Source organism: Mesoplodon bidens (assembly GCF_964165515.1).
Source record: "Mesoplodon bidens genome assembly, chromosome: 14".
In the NCBI taxonomy this organism is placed as follows: domain Eukaryota; kingdom Metazoa; phylum Chordata; class Mammalia; order Artiodactyla; family Ziphiidae; genus Mesoplodon; species Mesoplodon bidens.
The window spans coordinates 22,978,726-23,004,852 of NC_138170.1; the positions used below are offsets into that span (position 1 = coordinate 22,978,726).

The 26,127-nt window shown below is 48.0% G+C and overlaps 1 protein-coding gene across 1 annotated transcript; it reads right to left on the reverse strand.

The window, feature by feature from the left end:
• Window positions 1-475: 475 nt before the first annotated feature.
• Window positions 476-22,544, reverse strand: ST6GAL2 (ST6 beta-galactoside alpha-2,6-sialyltransferase 2; the record flags this gene model as incomplete). The annotated part of the gene is made up of 5 exons (XM_081254182.1): window positions 476-729; window positions 10,726-10,900; window positions 13,476-13,577; window positions 15,247-15,344; window positions 21,677-22,544. The coding sequence occupies 5 exons, from the start codon at window positions 22,542-22,544 to the stop codon at window positions 476-478; spliced, it is 1,497 nt and encodes a 498-aa protein (XP_081110308.1).
• Window positions 22,545-26,127: the final 3,583 nt, after the last annotated feature.

Sequence of the window (26,127 nt, forward strand, 5' to 3'; positions counted from 1 at the left end):
ACCGCGGATTCTGCTGTTAGTGTAAACACGCCTGGGCGCTAATCCAGACGTTCGTCATCAACTCTACGTTCTTTCATGACAAGTGCACGTACAAGTGGCACAATTGATGGGACATGTACTGTCCCTCAGCATGGGTGCTTCCAGGTACAAACTGTGTCATCTATCCGGTGTATCCCTGACACCTGCTGCTGAAACCAGCCCTAGTCAAGAGAAGACTAACATTTTGAAGCCATTTACCCATTTGTTATACATTTGCTTTTTTTCTAGCTATTCTTTACAGAAGTTTTTTGCAACTTTCTTGAGTTTATTTCTTTGAGTTCCATTTCTATATTCAAAGCAGTCGTAAATACTCAATGGCTTAGAAAGGGAAGGACCCCCGTGGCCACCACGAAGTCCCAGCTGGCGACCGAAGGCCGCGCCACCTCCAGGGCACCTTCCAGCATCTCCAGGACTCGGACGGAGCCCGGCCGGCCCCTCAGGCTCCCGGCGGGCAGCGCACGGCCCGCAGCCCGGGCAGCACGACCTTGCCCTTCCGGTGCAGGTCGCCCTGGGCGCCCGTGTTGAGCCGCTGCACCAGCAGCTTCTCGTAGAGCAGCGGGTGGTAAGCGCCCAGCGTGCAGGCCGCGTCGTAGTAGGGCTCGTGGTAGTGGCACAGGTCCGTCTGCCTCACGGACGGGATGTACTCGTACACGTGCACCTCGCCGCACAGGGCCATCATGAGCAGGATGCCTGCAGGAGAGACCGGAGCCGTGAGCAACGCGGGGAGGGGCCGTGTCGGCCCTCACGCTGGATCCGGATTCGCGGTCGTGCCTTCCCTGTCTGTCTACACATCTCTCTGTCCTTCTGACCGTGACATTGGAATTGTCTGTTTACAGCCTGTCTTTCCCACCAGACGGCAGGGGATCTGGGGGTTAGGGCTGGGCCTCATCCATCTTTCTGTCACTAGTGGCGAGCACAGTATCTGGTGGAGAGTTGGGGGCCCGTGCTTGTTGAATGACTATATGACCTGCTTTCTTGCTTTTTTAAAGGTAACGAGGTGGGGGACGTCTTTGAAGGGGAGGGGGTGGAGGGGCACGGCTGGGGCAGGAGATTCCTGCCCTGTGCCCCCTTCCTTGTCGGCTTCACTTTGTGGCTCTAACTTCCAGTGAGTGGCACGCGTGCGGTTTGGGGGCTGGGGGCGTGTTAAGACGTCATGCTATGAAACATTCACTCGCCCAGTTGACCGCTGGGGGCCCAGGAATGAGAGAAGAAAAGACAAAAGTGATCAAACTTAGGGAAAGGACAGTCAGCGCCAGATCTGCATCCCCAAGTCAGAATATCATGTACCACCTTCTACATGCAGGTGCAACTGATTTGCAGCAGGACTGTGATATAACAAAGAAGCACATGTTATAGAAAAACAGATGCTAAAATAGTTGCTTAAACGGAAAGAGATGGAGACACAGAGTTCAAAATTAATATTAAAATTATTTTTCTCACTGGAACTATCAATATTAAAGTTGCTTTCATTTCTTTTTTTTTTTAATGTTCAAAATAGCTATAAAGCCATATGACCATTGAGCAGATCTCATTCTGGATCTGTGCTGAAGAGCTTTCCTTTCCTAGCTCCACCATCATCTTTGTTAACATTCTTTAAACTTAAAAAACATATGGACTTCCCTGGAGATCCTGTGGTTAAGACTCCGCGCTTCCAATGAAAGGGGTGTGGGTTCGATCCCTGGGTGGGGAACTAAGATCCCACATGCCGCATGCTGCCAAAAAAACCAACCAAACAAACAAACAAAAACACCCCAAGAGGAAAACAAAAGAATAAAAAATATGCTTAGCCCTTTTATGAAAGGATATCCCTTGTTATGAAAAACACATGAAGTCACACATTTAGCTCCTCTTACAGACAAGGTTTCTCTGCAGAGGACAATCCTATTTCTAATTAATCAACTGTGCGTGCATCATGAAAATCCCCACAACTGGAGAAAGTATGGCACGAGGGGCCCAGGGGAGCAGTGCGAAGGGCCTGGTTTTGCCTGGGGATCCAGAAATTTCCCCAGGGAGGTGAGGCCTGAACCCGCAGGTACCATCTTGGGCAGGGCGGGGTGGGGGGAAGAAGCGGAGGGGAAGCAGAAAGGATGCCAGAGAGGACCCTGGTGTCCTGCTGAGAAGACGTTAGGAGGTGCCTTGAGGGCCACGAAGCTGCTGTGGCTGAGAGTAAACCATGCTCGTAACGAGAGACAGAGATTCTTCACGTCAAGGTCTAGGAAGTGACACTGTTCCCAACAGCTGCGTCGAAACTTCAAGTCCCTGGTCAGTCCCCCTCTTCCTCCCAGCTCTGCAGGCTCCCTTCTCCCCTTCTCCGAGTGTCCATGGGCCTGCCCACCGTGACCGTGATCCAGGTGAAGCCAAGAGAGAACCGAGGACCAGCACCTTCTTCCTCAAGTCACCGAGGGGGCGGGCACCAGCCCAGCATCGCACAGGAGATAAGATCTCTGCCTCTTTTGTTTTTTTTAATCCTTTTTCAAATTCTTTTTCCACTTAAGTTATTACAGGATATTGAGCAGAGTTCCCTGCGCTATACAATAGGTCCTTATTGGTTATCTCTTTTAAATATAGTCGTGTGTACACGTCAATCCCAAACTCCCAAACTATCCTGCCCCCTCCTTCCCCCCTGGTATCCCTGCTCTGTGTACGTTTCTCCTCATCCTCACAAAATCACCCACGAGGAATTGACACAGTGGATGAGAAAGCCATGTGCCCGGAGAATTACATTCGTTTATTCCTGTGACTTTAAACCTTTGATGAGCAAGGCCGCCTCTGCTGTGTGTGTCTCTGGGTGAGAGTCACAGGCCTGTGTCTGTGGAGCTGAAGACGCTTCAGTGTTTGCCCATCAGGGCGCACGCTGGCCGCCCGCCCTCCCTTCCCTTCCCCGGGCGTGGCGTGTGGCCAGCTGTGCCCAAGGAACCACATCAAAGCATCCCAGAATCCTCCATGTTCAGGGATGAATCCTTCATTCCTGAACATCCTCCCCCAGTATATTTATTACAACAGTTTTCCTGCAGCGCAGTGAAGAGGCTTCAAGGGTATCTTTTTTTATGTTTTTTAAAAATAAATTTATTTATTTATTTATTTATTTATTTTTGGCTGCATTGGGTCTTCATTGCTGTGCACAGGCTTTCTCTAGTTGTGAAGAGCGAGGGCTCCTCTTCACTGCGGTGCACGGGCTCTAGGTGCGCCGGCTTCCGTAGTTGTGGCACACGGGCTCAGTAGCTGTGGGTCGCGGGCTTAGTTGCTCTGCGGCATGTGGGATCTTCCCGGACCAGGGCTCGAACCCGTGTCCCCTGCATTGGCAGGTGGATTCTTAACCACTGCGCCACGAGGGACGTCCCCTTCAAGGGTGGCTTTTGCACAAAAGCTTCTGATAAATGAGCATGGAACTGTGTCTAGAAACCACACTCTCGTTACTGTCAGCCCAGAACACAGCCTCATCCACGGGGGCTGCGACCAGCGTGCACTAGCTGTCACCTTTGCAACTCTGCTCTCCAAGTGGGTGGCTTTCAGAAGCCACTGTCATTCCTGAGAGATGCTGCTGTCCTTCCTCAAAAGCAGTTCTCAGCCTTCAGCGTGAAAGGACAACCTGGCAGCTTGTTAAAATGCAGATTCCCGGGCTTGTCTCCATCCCTAGAGACCTGGGTTCCCTGGTGTATGTTGGGGTCCAGGAAATGGAGTGTTTTTTTTTTGGCCATGCCACGTGGCATGTGGGATCTTAGTTCCCCCGACCAGACCAGGGATCGAACCCATGCCCCCTGCATTGCAAGGGCGGAGTCTTAACCACTGGATCACCAGGGAACTCCCAAGGAAACGGAATTTTTAACAAGCATTCCTAAACAACCTGTGGTGAAGGGCCATTAAAAAATTCCTATCCATCACTGACCAATATTTCTGTAAAATACACGAACAATGAACTGCTAGAAAAATGATCACATATTAGGTTGCCATGCTATGTCAAATTGCTATAAAACCTTCCAAATACGTTCAGTTTCTACACTGATCTAGTCGTAGACTAATAACAAACGTTCCCGGACCAGTGCTGGTCTGCTTACCATGCTTGGAGGACCAGGCTGGTCTCACATACGTATTCTTTGAAAAAGTCTACTGTAAGGATCCCGGAGGTGTCTCCTTAGTAGCTGACCATTCTGCATGTTAGACAACTAACCTAGAGTTGAACTGCTATGCACACCCAAGTAAGAAGAAGTTTGAGTAATTTCTCTAGATGTCCTTGCTATCTACTTGGCCTCAAAGATCTACTAAGTGCTCGAATCTGGTTATTGTTTTCTGGGAAGTTTTCCAGAGACAAGGTTTCCTCTTACTGCTAGTGAACTACTATCAATACATTTTAAATCATGTATTTATTAAATAGACAATATAGGTTTCGTCATATGACTGGGCAAACAGTTATGGTTTCACTGTAAGTAAATAGGTATATTTTTGCATTTTCATATATAAATACTTTATATTTTATAGTGACTTCTAGAGCTTCAGAAATACTGAAATTTGCTAGATAGTTCATGGCCGTCCAAACTGAAGGCCGACAGAGGTTCAGGAAGTGTCTTATTTTGAGTTATCTGTGTACATCCTCCTGGTTTTTGCATCTCATTTTGTGCTTCCATATGAACTTGTGGGTTCCTATAACCATGAGCCTTGGTCCAGAGCATCCTAAAATTTAAGTTAGAGCCGAATCTGCTCTAAGTGATTAAATGACAACCAGCTGTAGTCCTGATATCAGAATCGGTATGGCAGCACCTTCAAAGGGAAGGGAAAATCAATTTATAACTCATTGGTACATGTGAAAGGTGGACAAGATTTATGAAATCAAAGGTGGAGGATATTTTTTCTTATTTAAAATTTATTTTAGACAGCATGCATTTCATTTGGCATACGTATACTCTGCTTATTAATTAATTAAGGCCGATATCACACATAAATTTGAGTTTAGATTCAGACTCCGTCATATAATAAATACTGAAAATCATTATTAAATGTGGTTATACCTGCACATCACTTTTCCTAGGAGTTAAGAGTACTTAGTCACACACAAAACCCTGAAGATGAAACTTCTTCATGTATTGCAAAGGGGACCTAGGTGGACCTCAGTGTCAGGAGGGGTGTAACAGTCCTGGCACAGCTCAGGGTATGTGTGGGGCGGAGAGACTGTGGGACCTATAGGGTTGGGACCAGACCGGGAGAGACCAGAGCTGTCAAGCACGGTTAGAAGCCTCTTCAAGTAATCTCACACATATATTCAACTGGGCACAGTGCTGAAAACTGGGGATTCGGAGAAAGTTTCTTTAAGAAAAAAAATTAAGTAAATCCAACTAAAGAATGAAACTTTAAGTTTCACAGTAGGTGGCAAGCTCATAACCTACAGTTCTTAGGACAACTTGAAGAAAGCGTCTTAACTACTGCACTGAGAACAATGTCTGAGCACTGCCACCAGCATCTCTTCTGATGTGTTGTGATGCTGGGCCCTGTCATCCACAAGTGACGTCAACACCAACACGCGGTCCTCAGATGTTCTCTGAGGTACACTGACAAGGTACCGTGCTGGGAGGCCCCAGCTTACTTCCGGGTTTGATGATTTGCTAGGAGGACCCACCAGACGCAGCACATAGCCAGTGATTTATCACAGGCCTGCTGTTCCTGGCACACACCAGCATTCCAGACTCCAGAAGGAAGCAGGTGCTGGGCGTGGACCCACTGCTGCATAAGCATCTGGGCACAGTGACCCACCCTGGCACCTAAGGGGGCCTCCCCAAACCCAGGCTCCCAGATGCCAGCCAAGGGTCAACCCTGCAAGCAGGGCTCCCAGCCATCGGCAGTCAGGCCTGCCATGGTTGCTCTTTTCTGCACAGATGCCGTATATACCTGGAAATTCACAGTATCACGTTAGCTCCTAATCATTTTCCCATCCCATGCCAGGCCGACACGGGGAATTCACAGCTGGTTATGCTAAAAATGTTTTTTTTGTGTTTTCCATTTCCTTTCTTAGGAATGCTCGGGATTACCCAAAAAGCGAAACGAATACAAACCATCGAATGCGGTGCTATTCAGTAAAGAATTTTTTTAAACAATCACTTAAGGAACTTTTATGTTACATAATTTTGTTTATGGACTACCAAAAAGTAACTGCTTTCATCACTAATAAAATTTTACTGCTTTCAATGTGGAGCCAGACTTTTTGATGGGCAGATCAATACCGAGACACTTTTTAATGTATTTTTCCAAGCCAATCAAAATGGGCATGCAGCCAGTTCTTAAAAATCTTTGAACATAATTCATAATTCAATTAATGTTAAGTTTTTTGGCCAGTTTTTACAAATGAGGAGGGATTCATTTGAAGAAAAAGAAGTGCAAATTTTCCTGGGCAATTATGACTCAAGAGGCATTCATTTGCCAAATTACGGGTTTTAAAATATTGTATAATTCAATATAATTATCAAGCCAATTAAAAAGCATTTCCACTGGTCTTAATAAAATGTCACATGATATGACTCAGCATAACAAGCAGTATGTACACTCATTTATTTGTCCACAACCTGGATAAGAAGCAAACTTCCACCCATGTTCAGATGATCACAGACCCTGAATGAATGAGGTTCCCCTATAAAGCTCTACTTTGCATATATATAGATGCCTTTGATATGTGTCAGAGTCCAGCAGAGTTTAATCATTGAGCCTTTACCTTAATCGTGCTCACACGAAAACTGTCTTACTTTGCACCTGGCAAAATATTTAAAGTAACAACACCCCAAATCGTTCACAGTAATAGAATTTTTTCCTTGATGAACGGATCCTTTTAACGTGGAGCAAAATAAGCTATGGATATAAACAGAACCTAATGCAAATGACGGGAAAAATACTGGCTTTCATCCATTCCAGGTAGCACTTGAACATAATTCACATGTGAGGTAAACTAGAAATTTCTGAGAATGTCCAATAAAACACTGCAAAACATGTTTCTGAATGAGGGGTGACGGTGAAAGGTTAAGTGTATTGAATATGCTGATCTAATGGAAATCTAGCAGCTATTCTGTGGTTTCCCCATAAATTCATCATAAGATGGAAAATTATGAGAACTATACTTAAGATTATTGAAGGAGCACAAGTGACATTTTAAGTGATAATTCCAGAAAATATCTGTAATTAAAAGATGGTTTGGAAATTTGCATTTCATGAAATAAAATAATTTAAGAGGCATCTACTATATTAAGTAAAATCATATAATGCATAAATAATACTTGAAAGCCAAGTTTTTAGCTCATTTATATTGTATTATTTGATCAGGATTCACTATTTAATGTGAATAAATAGTGAATTTAAATGTAAAATGTAACAAAATGTAAATGTAAAAAACTGTTCCTGATCAACATAAGGTGATTGGTTTTACACACTCATAAATATGGATGTTAAGTGGCTTATTAGTTTGGGTTAATGTGTTATTATTTTGTGTTAACATCTGAGTTTGGATGATATATTGGAAAATTAGAACCCCAAACTCAAAATAAAATGGAAAAGAAAGGAAGTTATGACTTGTTTTTAAGCATATTATTCTTGTGCATGTATTAACTAGGCTGAGATTCTAGCGTTTGCATCTGTGAATTCTAGAAACATCACTTATGATATAATCAGTAGAGGCAGGACGAGGCGTTGGTGGTTTGTACAATAAAGGCCTTGTCACCTGTAGGCTAGAGGAGTCCCTTCTCTTTGCTGCTGGTAGGGCCGGTGCACCGGGCCCATCTGCCTGACGATGCTCAGCCCTGAGCCCTGGGGGGTGAAGCTGGGCCTCCTGCTGGGCTGGAGGCCCCACCACCTCAGGTGGCAAAACCATCCAGCCAGGCTGCAGGACCCCAGACGAGCTCACGGACCATCTGTGACAACATCCGTCTGTATGAGAGCTACACCGAAACAATGGGATTCCAAGGAAATGATTCCCTATCCTCAGCCAGGCCGTGGTGCGGTCAAAACCCACCGCCTAGTACCAAAAACGAGAGAAAACCTCCAGTATCCAACTGGGGATGCAAGAGAAATGTCCCTCATGTGTGAACAAGCAGCTCCCAGCGGGCTGAGGGTAAGGGACCTAACAAAGCGAAGGAGCTGTTCCAGAGAAACCGGTCCCATGGAGCATCTAAATCGCCTGGATCCACGCTACTTCCTTCTAATTTAAAAAATACATGTGCAGTGCCAGAGGGGTAAGAATCCCTTCACTGCTGCTCTGGAGAAGCGGATGGTTCACGGCATACGTCTCTGAGGCACTTACTATTGTAAGGCTGTCCTTCTGTGACCCGGAAGGACAAATATGGCCTCTGGTCAGAATTCAAAGAAAAAGAGGTAAGTCAGTGTGACCCGGAAGGACAAATATGGCCTCTGGTCAGAATTCAAAGAAAAAGCGGTAAGTCAGCGCTTCCCAACAATGATCGACACGCCATACCCTTTGCTCAGCACTCATTCTCCTGGGAATTTATCTTCAGGAAATCTGATTGATAATAGCAAACATCTTCTATCCCGTGTGTCCCCACCCACAGGGCACAGTGTCCAGTGGGACCCTGATACCTTCTCCATGAGCTCCTTTTCATCCTTTTGTGGTCACCAGGATGTAGCAGTGCTGTCCTTTACAGCCTTCCCTGTGGTGGAGACGGTCTCCGTCTACACTGCCTAGGACTGAGCCACCGGGAGCACATAGCTTTGAGAGTTTGAAATGGGGCTCGTGCACCAAGGAAGAGCAATTTTCCTTTTATTTGGTCCTAATTAACTTAAATCTAAGCAGCCACCTGTGGCTAGTAGCCGCTATACTGGACAGGACAGTACTAGAAAATAATAATGATTGCGAACGGCCTGATAAAAAGGTGTTGTTATGACTCCCTTTTCTCCCAGGAGCACAGGGACTTTCACACGAGTCAGTGACTCGCCCATGGTTGGAAACCCAGTGACAGCAGAGAAGGACTGTCGCTCAGCCCAGCCGACACCCCTGCAGTGACATCCCACTGCAGTCCCCTTCACCCCGGAAAAGATGCCACCCAGGCAAGCAGCAGCCCCTGAAAACTCCAAACAAACGCTCAGCAAATAGCTGTGAAAGGAAGCTGTCCACACGTGGCAGGATTTCTTTCAACACATGAGGAAATAGTGTCCTCCAGCTACGACTATGTCAGTGGAAACCTTCAAACTGCACGTTGACAGTAAGGGTACCTGACAGCCCTCACGGGTCTCCCAAGCTCTTGCTGTAATCAAATATCGGCCGCAGGAATTCACGGGGAGGCACGGATGGGAAAAAGGCTTGATCAGATGGCCGCGTCCTGTTACGCTGTCTCAGACCCATTCCATCCCGTTAAACGTTCTTCCCTAAATCCGCAGGATTCCGTGAAACCGCACAAAAGACACAGCACTTAGGATTTCGCAAAGTGACTTGGAAACAAAGCATCTTGATGGCACGACATAAAATGGGTGGGAGGAGTTATGCTTGAGGAAAATAGCACGCGGCGTCGTTAATCTGTCTTGAATTCTGCGTAAAATATTTCACATTTTTATAGTACCTCGAACCCGCTTCAAAACCCACAAGGCTCGCTTCGGATACTCCTGCGCCTTCGCATCCCTCACCACCCCGTGTCACCTCCACAAACGCTCCTTTAGTCATGGGGACCTACTGTGCACCCGAGTTAAGGTGCAGGGTGTAAATCCATCGAAGTTAGGGTGGAGAACATGAGCAGTGGTTTATGGAAAAAGTTACTATCCTCTGGTTCCACGGTAGCTTTCACATGGCCAAGGGGATCTAAGACCTCCCTTAATATTACCCTATTCAGGTAAAACCAAGGAAATGTTGGGGCAAGAGGCTGAAACACAGGAAAAGAAGTGGGTTAAGACCGCAAACTTGTGGATCGAAGCCTGGCTGCAGAAAAATACACGAGAGCCAAGTGTGATGCCCTTGTTACAGGAAGTCCATTCTCAGATTGCAGCTGGCGGGTCTGCTGGAGAGAGTGGGACATGGCTCTAGAATCCGGTACTCAAAGCCCAGACCTACCAGGAAACTTGCAACGTCTGGGGTGTGGTCCTCTGGCCACAAACTCCCATCCTTCATCCGGGCCCACATCAGCAATATGCACGCGAGTGGGTGGTAGGTCCCAGCTGGCCCTGGGGTCTCCAGCCCTTGAGTCTCTTGGTGACCCACAGGGAGTCCCCAGGCCTCCACCCTGAGAAACCGCAGCTTCTATTTCCTGTCGTTGGAAAACTTGCCAGGAGCCCTGAGCTTCCGTCAAGGGTTCAGTTCCCGTGAGGCCACCGCCTGCAGGCAGACGGTCACCAGTCCAGCTGAGCCAGCCTCCCAGCTGTCCCCGCCGAGGGGCCAGGCAGGGGAGTGAGGCCACCCCATGACACAGCTGAATACGTGCAAGTGACCCCACGAGGCCTGTGGAACGGAGGGGTCACCCAGCCGGGCCCATCTTGACCCACCCGTCATGAGGGAAGGTAAAGCAGTCCTCGTTTCACCCTTGGAAATGTTGGGCTGGGGGAGGTGTTACGTGCCCATTGGAAACTGGGACAGTGTCTTTGCGCTCTTTTCAGTTCATCTATTTTCCCTCTAAAGCCACCTTCTAGGTGCTCTTATCATCTAACACGAATGTATACTTGTTAAACCCTAAGCCTCACCCCGCTGCCCAGCCATCCTGCCTTCTGGCATCCACCTACCAAGGAAGCCCGATGACGGCGGGTTCGGCTGGATCTTCTCCTTCGTGTTCTCCTGGATGATGTCCCAAAGCTGCCAGATAAACTTGGGGTGAAGAATGTAAAATGGTTGGTTTGGGTTTCTCTGACGGTGCTGAACATACGGAGTGAACAGGTTGTAATCCGGCTTCTTGTACCACTAAGAGGAAAAAATAACACAGTCAGAGGACCACGCCGTGAAGAGGAAGCCGGGCAGCGCCCGCGTTGCGGGGTATTTAGAGGCCGAGGGGCCGGGCTGGGAGGGGATGCGGACCCGCTCTTCTGCAGGCATTTCCGCACTGGATGAGGGGGTGAGTACAGAGGTGAGGTCTAGCCTGGGGAACCGGTGACTTATTCTTTAGTAAAATGAGGGAGAAGGGCTAGGGTGGGGTCACTGGACTTTTCTGGAAAGGGCCAGATAGTAAACACATCAGGGTTTTAGGGCCATAGAGTGTCTGCTGCTACTACTGGGCTCTGCTGTGTATCTACTTGGAAAGCAGCCACCGAGGGTACAAGATGAATGGGCGAGGCTGTGTTCCAATAAAACTTTATTTACAAAAACAGGGACACACCAAAAAAAAAAAAAAGAAGAAGAAGAAGAAAAAACAAAAAGAAAAAAAAGCAAGGAAAAAAAAGAAACAAAACCAAAAATACATGGCCAGATGGCCCATGGCTGTAGTTTCAATCACTGTATTTCAGAAATATGTTTTCCCAATCTAATCTCTAGCGCAGAAAGATGTCAGTAATTGCCTGGGTCTCGGGTCGGGTCTGGGAGATGGATGGGTGGGCACAGGGGACTCTCTGCAGCAGCGGAAAGATTCTGTTCCTTAATTGTGGTGCTGGATACAGGACTATACACTTGCTACTACCCATCAAAATGTGCACTTACATCGGTTACACAAAAATCACTGTAAGGAAAAAATAAACAGTAAGGTTGATTTAAAAAACAAGCCTTCAGAAGTGTCTCAGGTGCCACCGAGAAACGGGATTTGGAGGTGTGTGGGGAGAGGCTCAGCTCATAGGACTCTGACAGTCCTTTCAAACAGACAACTCAGCCAAAGATGGGCTTGGATGAAGATCCCAAGGAATAGTCCCTGGTTGAATGGGGTCTGTGGCTTTAAAAATTTTGGGCCTCCCTGGTGGCGCAGTGGTTGAGAGTCCGCCTGACGATGCAGGGGATACAGGTTCGTGCCCCGGTCTGGGAGGATCCCATATGCCGCGGAGCGGCTGGGCCCGTGAGCCATGGCCGCTGGGCCTGCGCGTCCGGAGCCTGTGCTCCGCAACGGGAGAGGCCACGGCAGTGAGAGGCCCACATACCGCAAAAAGAAAAAAAAAAAAAAAATTTGACAGGGACAGGCCAGATCATCTTTAGTGAACTGTGCCCCCAAACCCTGGGGCAGGGAGAGAGAAAGCAGGGGCCAACAGCCACAGCCTCTCATGGGTCCACCAACAGCAAGAAAGCTGTCAGAACTTAAAACCACAGAACCTCAGGCTGGAAGGAAGCTGACAAGTTCAAACACCCACTTGATACTGGTTCTCAGTAGATGGTGTATAGGAGAATCAACCAGAGAGCATTCTTGAAAACACACATGGGGGACTTCCCAGGTGGCTCAGTGGTGAAGACTCTGCGCTCCCAATGCAGAGGCCCTGGGTTCGACCCCTGGTCAGGGAACTAGATCCCACATGCATGCTGCAACTAAGAGTTCACATCCCACAACTAAGGAGCCCACCTGCCACAACAAAGACCCAGTGCAACCAAATAAATAAATAAATAATTTTAAAAAACCAAAAAAAAAACCCCACACATGGAGGATGGATATGCCCGGATTCCTGGGAAATGGGCTCTGATGTGAACTCCTGGTTGAGAATAGTTATAATCCTGCCAGGTATGTGTCCAGCCTCTGTCTTAGGAGGCATGATGACAGAATGCTCCTTCCAGAGGGACCATCGACTGTGGGAAGCTCTCCTGGATAGTTACCCCCGGTGGGGCTGAGCTCTGTTCCCACATTTCCCACATTCATCTTAGGAAGCTGGCATCCTCTCGGTTCACGGCAGAACAAGTCCACAGACCCTGGCACAGCTGACAGCATCGCTCACGGGGCTAAACTGTAACCGATCTTCCCAGCCCCCTTTCAGAACAACTGCGCTGGCTCTTCACGCCAGGTTTCACCAAAAGTAGAGAGGCCGTGAATGTACTGATACCTTGCTTATATTTTGATGGCTAGTAATAACCTTGTTTACACTGTATCGTATAAGATTAAAAAGATTTGGAGGCAGAAGCCAAGAGTGGCACACTCAGGAAAAGCCTGTGACACGTTCCATTTCAATAATAAGGATTCCCAAAGTTAGCCTTTCTTGCCAAGAACTTCCCATGTATTTCAAAAGGTCTTGTAACTACTTGAAAGGTGATGTAACCGTCTCACAGTGGAAAAATTCGGAGTTTAAGCAGCCCAACCTCTGGTGTCGCTAGGACTTTCTGAACATCTAGACCTTGTACATTTTTGTTTCTGTTTTTTAAATCCTCCAGAAAAACACTTTAGCGTCAGAGGGACTTCGCTCAGCAAGGGTGCTACTGCAACCGGGACTCAAACTGTGTGAACACATGTGAATTTAATTCGCACCCACAATTGATTTCATTCTGCCTGTCAAAGTTTCATCCCTGACTTACTCCCATTATGTATCGGTCAAAGGCGCTGGCTGACCCACAAGGGTGGGGGCACCAAGGAAATACTCACCAGGTGAAGATTTGCAGAATATGGAGCTGGGTCCCAGGCCACCAAGATGACATCTTTATACAACGAACTGTCAATGAAGTGATGCCTGGGGTTGGTCAGAATCTGCAAATACATAGCAGAATCATTTCAAAACAAGGGTTTGGGCCTTCACAATTATATTTTAAAAAGAGGTAAAAATTTTAAAAAGGAGGGTTTCCCTGGTGGCGCAGTGGTTGAGAGTCCGCCTGCCAATGCAGGGGACACGGGTTTGTGCCCCGGTCCGGGAAGATCCCACATGCCGCGGAGCGGCTGGGCCCGTGAGCCATGGCCGCTGAGCCTGCACGTCCGGAGCCTGTGGTCCGCAATGGGAGAGGCCACAACAGTGAGAGGCCCGCGTACCGCAAAAAAAAAAAAAAAAAAAAAAAAAATTTTAAAAGGAGCTTTGGAGCAAGAAAAAAAAAAGTTTCTGGGGGAGGGAGAGAGGCAGGCTTTACACGCTAAGGCACTAAGGAAATATTTAGACAAAGGAGGGCTTTCTTTTTTAAGAAAGGAACCAGGGATTTCCCTGGTGGTCCAGTGGTTAGGATTCTGGGCCTTCATTGCCAAGGGCCTGGGTTCAATCCCCGGTCGTGGAACTAAGAGCCCGCAAGCCATGCGGCGCCACCAAAAAAAAAAAAAAAAAAAAAAAAAAAAGCAGCAGCACTGGAGTCATCTAGAGGCACTAGCTCCTGATGCAACTCCTGGCTGAGTAAGCCCCCGCCAACGACAACTGCCCTCACTGGCCACTGGAGAGACAGCTGCAGGCCTAGAAGGCCTACTGAGTGCCAACCTCAGGACAAATTGGGCCCAGAGGCCAGGAGACGTGAATCCACCCGGTATGACTGTCCCCCCTCTGGGGCCCTCTCTGGTCCTGAGTGAGTCCTTCAGTCTCACCTGCCAATCAGCTTTTGTCAACTATAGTCTGGGGGAAAAAGGATGCATTTGATTTGCTTCATTTTTAAGATGGAATTTTCCCACAGTTTTTAAGATGCCCTCTTTTCCTTCGCATTTTAATATTTCTGAAGTTAGGGAGTATCTCACGAGGGACCTGTATTTTAATTTGCTGGGGCTTATGTCCTCCTCTCTTAAAAGCTGTCATCAGACATATGAGGAATCTTCAATCAGTGGCGTCTCTGAATTCAGGAAACCGGGGCCTGTTTCTCACCACTGTAGGCTGCGAGCCCAGAGCCCGATGAAGAAAGCTGATCTTTGGTTCTGCAACAAACTCACCATAAATTGCTCATCACCCCATTTTTTTCTATACAGTTTGAAACTCTAGAAATTATTGTGGTTTGTTCTGCGATGAATTTTGCTATGAATTTTGGAAAACATTCTTATTGAGAACATACAAAAAAGAGATATTTTCCTTTTTAAAATGTTCAATAATAAAGTAAAGTTTCTGAGCTGTTCTTCTGACCCTTGAATTCTGTTCCTTTGCTTTTCTCCCCTCCATCCCCATGATTTACTCTGTGTACCTTTCTTTTCCTCAGTTCACAAAATGCAATATGTTACATATATATATTTGTACCTCTACTCTGATTTTTCCTTTTGATCTTATTTACTTTCTTCCTACTCACAGCACACACGAATTCCCATTTCTCTGCATTTTTCCTCACTAATTCTTTATAATTACAAGACCTTTAGAAATAAGCAAGGTCGTGGTCATGGATAACTGGGTGATTTCTCTTCATTCACCCAGTTAAGCTATTTACCTAGGAAACAGTCCACTGTGAAAACAGTCCACCCATCTTACCTGGGAATTAATGATGCGGACGGTGGTTTTATTTCCAACATCCTTCTCGTAGCCACGTGTAGGAGCAGAGTTAAATCTCAAAACTGCATCGTGGGAATCTGAGGGCACATAAGTGACAAGCTTACTTTTTTCCCCTCTGCATAAAAATCAGCATAATCTAGGAAAATATCTTAAAGCAAATCTTTCAATACCTGAAGCTAACTAGACCCCAATGAAATTCAGATACCCACACACACTGTTTGGCATACTTATTTATTTAGAATGAGATCCTGGCTGGGGGCAAATAAACATAAAAACATAGCAATCCATTACAAGCGGTCCTATATCATCTAAGTTATATTTAGATACTTGGTATGTGTTCACGGTCTTGAAAGACATGCTTTACACAGGAAATTTCAAGACATATGTGTGTATCTAGACTGCTTTGTGAAGTCTAATGTGTTTCCCAGAAACAGGGCTGAAAGCAGTTAATCAGCGATAGGGAATTTCTATGCGTTTTCTTCAGCTTCAAAAACCCCATGCACGTTCCTAATTTAACTTGGAGCAAACAACAAAGCCTGTCTGTGAGAGAGTGAGAAGTGAGATCACGTATCTCTGATTTGTCAAAGAGCCTTGTAGGTCCACGCTGCATGCACTGTGGCCAGAGCCTGCACCAGCCCCTAAAGCAGCCGGCCTTCTTCTTGCGTATCTGCCATCCCTTCTGAGGGTCTCCTTGGGAGGTAGCTTCCACCTTCCCTAAGCAGCACTCAGCGGGCATGCCAGCATTAGAACCACGTTACGAAACAGGTTGCCCTTCTCCACAAGCTCAGAACTCGGAAGAATTTGGATGCCAGTTTTGAGCATCAAAATCACTATACTTTTGGGACACATGCCATCCAAAAATCCTACAACATTCTTCTAGGGGAAATTTTCCAGGAGTCGGCAAGCTATGGCATATTTTAGTAAATAAAGTTGTACTGTAACAGACTCACTGGTGTTTATCTGTCGTCTGTAACAGCAGGGTTGTGACAAAGTCCCTATGGCTCACACAGCCTAAAATATTTACTACCTGGCTCTTAAAAAAAAGGAAAAATAAAGTTTGCCAATCTCCAGATTTGACGCGATCTATGCTTTGCATAAATGATGCCCAAACCCCCCAATACTTCCAACTTTCTTTACTTCACAATTTATGCACACGTTTGCAATTTGGGCGGGTAATGATTTGTCTTATTATTATTATTGAATAGTATTTCGTCATAAAAATTCAGATGATACTTGAGCTAGAAAAATCAGATCACCCAAAGCAGTGGTTCTCACTTTTTGGTCTCCGGATGACTTTACACTCTTGAAAATTACTGACAACCCAGAGACCTTTTGTTTATCTTGATTACAGATTTCAGAATATATCACATTAGTGAGTAAAATAGAAAAATTGTAAATGTTTATTTATTAATTTATCTGTAAAATACATTTTTATGAGAAATAACTACATTTCAAAAAATAGTGAGAAGGGCACTGTTTGAAATGTTTGCAAATCTCTTTAACGCCTGGCTTTTTAGAAGATAGTTGGTTTCATATACCTGTTTCTCTATTCAATCTGTTGCAATATATTGCTTTAGTTGAAGTATATGAAGACTCAGATATATCGTTGAAAATGGTGGGAGTATTTCAAGAGTCTTTCCAGATGACTAGGAATATTCTCCTCTGATACTTCATCGTAACTCCACAAGAGTTAGTTTCTGAAAGGTTAGTGGCAGTGTGGAATGTGAAACAGTATCAATTTTTGTGCTGTTACATTAAAATCCATTGGTTAATCTTGCTCTCAAAATGGATGATTCATCCAAAAAAAAAAAAAAAAAAAAGACCCAGTCAAAAAATGGGCAGAAGATCTAAACAGACATTTCTCTAAAGAAGACATACAGATGACCAACAGGCACATGAAAAGATGCTTAACATCGCTAATAGAGAAATGCAAATCAAAACTGCAGTGAGGTACCACTCATACAGGCCAGAATGGCCATTATCCAAACATCTACAAATAGGAACTTCCCTGGTGGTCCAGTGGTTAAGACTCTGTGCTTCCACCGCCGGGGGTGCGGGTTCGATCCCTGGTCAGGGAGCTAAGATCCCGCATGCTGCATGGTGCGGCATGGCCAAAAGTTAAAAAGAGAAAAGTTTACAAGTAATAAATGCTGAGAGGGTGTGGAGAAAAGGGAACCCTCCTACACCGCTTGGTGGGAATGTTAAGTCGGTGCAGCCACTGTGGAAAACAGTATGCAGGTTCCTTAAAAAGCTAAAAATAGAGTTGCCATATAATCCAGCAATCCCACTCCTGGGCATTTATTTGGAAAAGACAAAACTCTAATTCGAAAAGACACACGCACCCCAATGTTCATAGCAGCACTATTTACAATAGCCAAGACATGGAAGCAACCTAAATGTCCATCAACAGATGAATGGATAAAGAAGATGTGGTCCATATATACAATAGAATATTACTCAGCCATAAAAAGAATGAAATGATGCCATTTGCAGCAACATGGATGGACCTAGAGATTATCACGCTAAGTAAAGTAAGTCAGACAAAGACGAATATATGATATCACTTATATGTGGAATCTTTAAAAATGATACAAATGAACTTATTTACAAAACAGAAATAGACCCACAGACAGAAAACAAATTTATGGTTACCAAAGGGGGAACGGGTGGGGGAGGGATAAATGAGGAGTTTGGGATGGACATATACACACGACTATATATAAAATAGGTAACCAACAAGGACCTACTGCATAGCACAGGGAACTATATTCAATATCTTGTAATAACCTATAATGGAAAAGAATCTGAAAAAGAATACATATATATACGTATGTATAACTGAATCACTTTGCTGTACATCAGAAACTAACAGAACATTGTAAATCAACTATTGGGTTGGCCAAAAAGTTGCGTAAGATGTTATGGAAAAACGAACTTTTTGGCCAACCCAATATATTTCAATTAAACGAATAAAGGATGATTCATCCATGTGTATTTTGTAACACTGTGCAACGGTCATTTGGAAGCTATCAGTTCAATAAGTAATGCAGGTCTTTCAAATATTGAAGCATTTCATTATAAAGTATCAAATATCATTAATGTCACCATGGATCTCATCACTTTTTAAGTTTGGGAAGCTTCCAAGCTCAGGGTTGAAAGATGTAATTTTATCACTGGCAACAAACACTGTCAGTTATTTTCCTAAAAGTGAAGCCTTACTTACTTCCTTTTTGAGAAAATATCTGCCAAACGTCCAAGTCTAAATTAAGTATGTCTATCAGTCGTCTGTTTCAAGTACAGTTGTGTTTTGTGACAAAAGCGGCTAGTGCGACTCACAGCTCCCTGTCTGTCTGTGCATAACCGTCTGTCCTTCTAACCGTGATATTGGAATTGTCTGTTTATAGTCTGTCTTTCCCACTAGCAAGCAGAGGATTTGAGGGTTAGGGATGGGCCTCATCCATCTTTCTGTCACTAGTGGCGAGCACAGTATCTGGTGGAGAGTTGGGGACCCATGCTTGTTGAATGACTGTATGACCTGCTTTCTTGCTTTTTTAAGGTAACAGGACGCCAAATCCCAAGCTCGCTACGGGAAGATGCCCCCTCCCTACACAGCCTCCTCCCTACTCTCCCATTTCCCACACACTTCCCAGAATCCGAGTTTCAAGTAACAGATCCTGACCTCCCATTCAAGGCGACAGCTGTAAGTTCAGAGCACTTTTCTCATCTGCAGTGTGTTTCCACGGGATTGCTGCTACTGATCTCACTACCAAATTATTATTATTTACAGGAATGGCTGAAAAAAGATCTCACCACTCTAGAAAAGAATGTTCCACGTTTCCAAAACAGTTCAGTTTGCTTTTCAATAACATATTCAAAGTGGAGGTGTTTAAACAGTTACAAGGTATGACTCAGTCTAACAGAACTGGGGATACAGGACGGCACTGCCCAGGGAGCAGCCAGCAGAGCCACTTGTAACCCTGGCGCCTCCTTGGTCCCCTGGGGATGGGGTGGGGCAGGGGCTGAGCCCTCAGGAGGGGGGGTAGAGAGGGCAGACAGGGGGCAACCTGCAGGAACTTTTCTAGCTCTGCCCTCAGTTTTTCATAAAACCACGACCTCCTGCAAGACTTCTAATCTTCACTTAGCCAATTCACAAGTAGATGCTTTGGGATGAAGGCAGATTTAGCTTAACAGTACAGCATGCCCGGTTCCAAGTTTCCTGAAGGACTCTGCTATGTGAATTTGTTCTCACCAGGAGAGGTGTTAACAACTGTGTGTTGATAAGCCTCTGTATGTTCAGGGGAGTCGGAAGGAGAAATGTCAGCACATGGCAGGCACAAGGGCTGATGCTGAGAGATGCCAGCTTATAAAAAAGCGAGACTTCTTGTCTTTACGAGTTGAATTGTGTTACGTTACATACTCTTAAAAAGGTATCGATAGCTATAAAACTGGATTCAAAGGAACTGAGGCAAAACGACAGAGAATTTAAAAAATTTTCTCAGTGTTTGTTCTTCAGTTGCCTTTCTACGATTCTAATCACGAACCTTTGCATAAATGCAGACGCTATCAATTAAATGTGGATACTAGAAACTAACAAAGATGTAACTGACGTGTCATGTTCCCCAGAAATGTGGAATTCCCAGTCTCTTTCACACTCTCTTCCAAATTCTGAATAGAGGAGAGTTTACAAGACTCCAGTCAGGGATATTTACACCAGAATAAAGAGCAAGGGAATTCTCCCGGGCAGGTGAGAGCAAGGCGAATGTGCAGCTATGATGCAGTGGGGCTTAAAACAAAGCAAAAAAAAAAAGAAACCGAGAGCAAGTCACCGCCTGCTTTAAAGCGTTCTGCTTAAATTCCTTCTTCCGTGATTAATCATGGTCCTCGAAAACCAGAGAGAAGTGTGGCTTTACTTGGCCCTGGGGGCCTCTGAACCAATGCTCTTTTCTAATTGGTAGCAGCCACTCGACTCGGCTTTGGATGCAAGCTTATGTGACACACAGACAGCGTGATTACGAGTCTGCTTAATGTCAGCTCGGGGACACTGGGACCCCAGGCTGCAAGTCCAGACTTGGGCCTTATTTTTTCAACTTCTTAAAAATTTCACATTCAGCCTCATTCCCAAGAGCCTGTGGGAGGAGGTCTGGGCTGTGCAACCTGATGATAAGGGTGTCACCCTATTTCAAGATGGCTCTGGAGTATCAGCCACTCTTCGAGGACACGGAACAATGAATGGGCCCCAGAAACAAGGATTCCTTCCTATCAAGTGGGCAGTGCCCCCTGAAGGTCACGTCCAGGTCAGCTACGAGCTAACACCATCCACCTGGGAGAATGTATGAGGGCGTTGTTTTACATCTGGCCTCAAGGCAGACGCTGCGTCTGATCCACACTTGTTTGCTTGGTACCTAGTATGGAAGCCAGCACAGAGTAGAGGCTACATGCGTGTTTGCTAAATGAGCCTAAAGGGTCACGGGTGCAGCACCAGGATGGGCTGGGCACTGAGGGGACTCAGGGACATTGGACTAGACTGCAGGTTCCTGGGGAAGAAGGGATTCTGCATCCAGATGCAGGAGCCCTCCCGAGCTGCCTGCCTGCCAGCCAGCCGCGCAGATTTGGGGCTTCAGGCAGCAACATCAACTCTTATCTGCATTTCCAGCCAGCCTACCTTCCTGCCCTGCAGACTTCAGATTTGCCAGCCGCTAGGACGGCAGGGGCAAGGCCTTAAAATAAATCTTTCTCTCTATACATATCCCACCGGTCTGTTTCTCTGGAGAGGCCAGACTAACAGGGGTGTTCTCAGGGCTCAGGGCTCAGGAATGGATTTGAAGACAGTTCAGAAGGGAAGATGGAAGCCCAGGCTGCGGCTGGTTATCTGCCATCCTGGAGAAGGTCCCTGGGAGGCGGCTGGGACCCAGAGGCTGGGTGTGTGCCAACCTTAGAGGTGACGGTGCCCACCGGATCAATACTCTCACCAGCTGTCGGGCTCTCCGCAGAGCCCAGGGACAGGGATTTAGTCCTTGAACGAGTTAAAATTATCATCCTGCAAACTCCTGTTTGGAGCTGCCCCCTAAGGCTCGTCGCCCGGTGGGGTTTCCCCTGCCGTCCTTTCTGCTCCTGCCACATTAAGGGGTCATCAGGGGTGCAGGCCCAGCTGGGAGCTGTCAGTGCACAACGTGGGCTCTGCAGGAGGTGGATCCTGAGACCGGGGCGGTGAGAGGGCCGCGGGCTTCCCTTTCCCGGGCCCCCAGCTCCTGGGAGGATGCCTGTCTCTGCTCTGAGTCTCCGCAAAGGAGACCTCTGCTGGAATTCCACCCGCCGAGGTCATTCCGTCCCAGGGAAGGAAGACCTAAGACTTGCCAGAAACACAGTGCAGGAGCGGCCACCTTGGGGGCAGGGGGCCGCGGGGACCCACCTATCTCTTCGCCCAGGGACGAGTTGAGGATGGCGCCGGCCGACGTGACCACGGCGCAGGTCCGGAGCCCGCGCGGGAGCAGCCGGCCGAGCGGCACGGCGGGGACCAGCGCGCGCCAGCCGAGCGCCGAGAAGGGCGGCTCGCTGCCGTCCAGGGTGCGCACCTGCACGCGGCCCCGCAGGGCGCACAGCAGCTCCGTGCGGCTCCGCCCGGCCGCCCGGCGCCCCCGGAAGCGCACGCCGTGCTTGTTGGCGCGCAGGTAGGCGCCCATGGCCTTCTGCAGGCGCGGGTGCAGCATCCGCGCCGACGCGTCGCCCTTCCAGAGCCGGTGCAGGAGCGCCCGGGACGTGGACGAGTACAGCCGCTGCCCGTCCTCGCCCACCCCGGGCTCCGCGCTCCGGCTCTGCCTCCGGGCCCCTCGCTTTGCCCGCCGCCCCCGGGCCCAGCGCGCCGACCGAGCCCCCTCCGGGCCCCCCGACGTGCCCGGAGCGGCGTCCTCCGGCGGGAAAGCGCTTTGCGATGTTCTCCCCGTCTGGGGCGAAAGGAAGTCGTCTTCATTTTCAAAGCCGTCTGGGGCCCACGCCCGCAGGTCGCCTGGCCCTGCGTGCAGGGGGCCATACGGGTGTCTGCGGGGCAGCCCCCTGCGAGCGTCCGCGCCCTCGGGCAAGCCCTCCGAGGCGCCCATGATGGCCCGCTGCCTTCCCTGTGCGGGCAGCAGCCTCCTGGTCTCCAGGAAGGAGAAGGAACTGGGCGCGGGCTGGGCAGGGTTGCTGTCGGTGAAGTACAGGAAGATCGCCAGGAAGAGGAGACCCCAAGCGAATATCCCGCAGAGCATTCCTTGTCTCCATTGCTTCAAGTGTGGTTTCATGGCAGGTCCGCGGGGTCAGCACCTGGCGTCCCGAGGCAGCGGGAGGCGGGATGGACCTGAAAAACAGCCGGGTGTCACAGTGAGGCGCGCGGGACAGTGCTGGGGACAGTCTCTTTAGAGGGTCTCGGGAGGGTTAGAAGGGGCATCAGAATCCAGGGTCATCCGGAGCTTCGGCCAAATTCAGGGGTCATATGCCCCCCACCCTCACATCTGCAAGACAAGGGGTCCCACTGAGGCAGGACGTAGATGGCCACCCCCCCAAGGTAAGCAAGTGGAGATTTGTTCCCTGTGGCCCGATACTCCCAGACGAGAATAGCAGGACAATCGAGACAGGAGGCTGGGCCCTGCCCAGAGAGAAGGTAAGAGACCACATATTCCTCATTCTCGAAGTCAGGAGACTTCCCAGACTAGAAAGCTCCTTGGAGGTCAAAAAGGGAGTGATGTCAAGTGTATCCATAGGCCTCTCCACGAGAATCCATCTCGGCTAAGAGATGCACACACAGGGGAGGACCCTGAGATATACCAAATACAGACTGAGAACCAGGCAAAGCGAGATGACCGGCCAAAGGAAACCCGGAAGAAATGCCCCATATAAGTGATTCAAACTGCCATGAGGGCACGACTCTCATTCTGAGTCCGCCCGTGTGTCCATCCATGCGTACTTTACCCTTTTCCTCCTAATAAACACTCTACTTGTTTCACTACTTTCTGTCTTTGTGGGAATTCTTTTCTGCAAAGCCGAAGGGCCAGGGCCTTGGCACTGACCACGGGTCTCGTGGCTTGGATTCGGTGCTGTCACTGCTGCGGCCCGACCTCGATCTCTGGCTGGAAACCGAAACCCTGCTTCAAGTCGCTGCCGGCCGAGGCCAGCCGAGACCACCGCCACCTCAGCTGAGGGTCTTGGGAGAGGGGAGATGCGGTGGGTGTACCTTGGAAAACCTCTGGGGGCACCTCAGTGATGTGTCTACCTCCCCACCGAGGGCTGCTTAACCCGGGCCCATCCCAACAAGGTCTCCCCGCAGCTGGGTTACAGACTCCAATTTGGTGAAGCAGGCAGGAGGGCTCAGCAGAGTCTGCCCTCTCGCACCTGCTCATCAGACCACCACAGGCTCACAGCTCAGATATTGTACAGCAGCACGGCGGGCTGTGCGTTTCAAGGGAAACTTCCAGAAGGGCCCCAGTAAGCAATGACCCAGGGACTGAGGCTGCAGGGGAAGGTGATGTCGAGGTGTCTGTGAACCTCAGAGCAGCCCCCAGATAATCGCCCTCACCATAAGCCTCTGATGGAATAAGAGGGACAAATGTCAAAATTCTAAACAAGGGAGGAGATGAGAGAGAGCTAGGTGAGCCTCCAACTGGGAAAGGGTGAGGGAGGAGGCGGAGATGATGTACAAGATACAGAGTCAGAGAGAAGGACCCTCTTCTCCACTCAGTAGCGCAGCCCACGATTATCGCTTTTTTGTTACTCAGGTAGCAAAGCACAGTGCTTGGCACTCAAGGAAACGACAAAATATCAATAAGAAATGCACCTAATGTGGCTGATAGCAGATCACGAAGTCGTCATAGTTGCACTTGCTCTTTTCCCCGTCCCTATATGAACCAGTCTTCACAAGGGGCCTTTCCTATCAGTATGGAGGGTCCTCAAAAAACTAAAAATAGAGTTGCCATATGATTCCGCAATCCCACTCCTGGGCGTGTATCAGGAAAAACTCTAATTTGAAAAGACACATGCACCCTTATGTTCACAGCAGCACTGTTCACAATAGCCAAGACATGGAAACAACCTAAATGTCCATCAACAGATGAATGGACGAAGAAGATGTGGTACATATATATACAATGGAATACTACTCAGCCATAAAAAAGAATGAAATAATGCCATTTGCAGCAACATGGATGCAACTAGAGATCATCATACTAAGTGAAGTAAGTCAGAAAGAGAAAGACAAATACCATATGATATCTCTTTTATGTGCGATCTAAAATACAACACAAATGAACTTATCTATGAAACAGAAACAGACTTGCAGGCATAGAGAACAGACTTGTGGTTGTCAAGGCGGTACAGGGAGGGAAGGATTAGGAGTCTGGGGTTATTAGATGCAAACTATTACATAGAGGATGGATAAACAACAAGGTCCGCTCTATAACACAGGGAACTCTATTCAATATCCTGGGATAAACCATAACAGAAAAGAATGTGAAAAAGAATATATATGTATAACTGAGTCACTTTGTTCTACAGCAGAAATTAAACACAACATTGTAAATCAATCATACTTCAATAAAATTTTGAAAGAAAGAAAAATAAAAAAAGAAATGCACCTAAGCTTTAGGAATGCAAGCAAAGCCTCAGAAAAGGACAAACATAAGGAATACTAACTGAGCTGCGGGAGCTGTAAGCTGTAGCGCCCAGAGCCCAGCACAGGCCGGCCCTGAATAAGTACTGGTTGAAAGAATGATGTGTGTGTGTGTGTGTGTGCGTTGGGGGTTGGAGCTGTGTGTCTGCAGGTGTGCACAGCTGTGTGTTGGTGACGGTGCTGGAAGAAGTGGGGAGACCAGCTGGGGGGAAACCAGGCTCGGAAGCTGCCCCTTCCAGCCTTGGGGGTGGGGATGGGGGCCTACTGGGAAGTCGGGGCCACGTGCTGTGTGAGAAATGGGGAGGGGGAGGTCTCTGAGCAAGGCAGGGAGGTGCTGGTGGCAGGGGCTTTCAGGGAAGTGGGGGGCAGGGAGGAAGGAGGGAGGAAGTGGGGTAAGGGGGGCCTCAGCAGCAAGCAGACACTCCGGAAGCCTGTCTGATGGGAGGGGCTCGCAGAGGGGACTCCTCCCCCACCTCCAGGCCTCCAGGAAAACCAGGAGGCAGGTGAGGACAAGGCCGTAATGCAAGGGCAGTGGGTTTTACTCACATAAGAACTGAAATCAAAGTGGGTGATCCCTAGGTCAGTGTAGTCACCTGGGGAAGCTATACACTATCTCTGGTGGAAAAGAAGATGTGCAAAAGTGAGTAGCCCACATGCCTGTTACAGATGGACACGGGTCCTTTGCCCTCTTCCCATGGAGAGGTGAGTCTCTGTCTCCCCGCCTTGAGCAGGGGAAGGGCTCTGACCAGGTACCAGGCCCAGGTCCAGCAGCTTCCACGTCCTGCCTTTAAAACGCTCACAATGGGGGAAGTAGTCACCAGCAAAGACAGACGTCTCTCTCACCTGAGTCCACCATGCAGTGAGGAAGCCCAAGCTAGCTGCGTGGGAAAGGCCACGTGGACCGAGAGATGCCCAGCCAAGCCCGGGCTGTCCAGCTGTCCCAGCCTCTCACTGCCTTGGACTCCCCAGTGGAGCGTTCAGATGACTTCAGCCCTGGCCAGCCTCTGGCTGCAGCCACACCTAAGACCCCAAGTGAGAACCCAGTGGAGCCCAGTTAACCCACAGAACCAGGAGTGATCATGACAGGTCGCTGTTCTGAGCCACTAAGTCTCGAGCTGATTTGCTGCATCAGAAACGATGACTGGAACAATGCCAGATGAGAGGAACACAGAATGCATCCAACAGTCTAGCCTCTCTGAGGGGTTATGTGAAAGCAACATTCA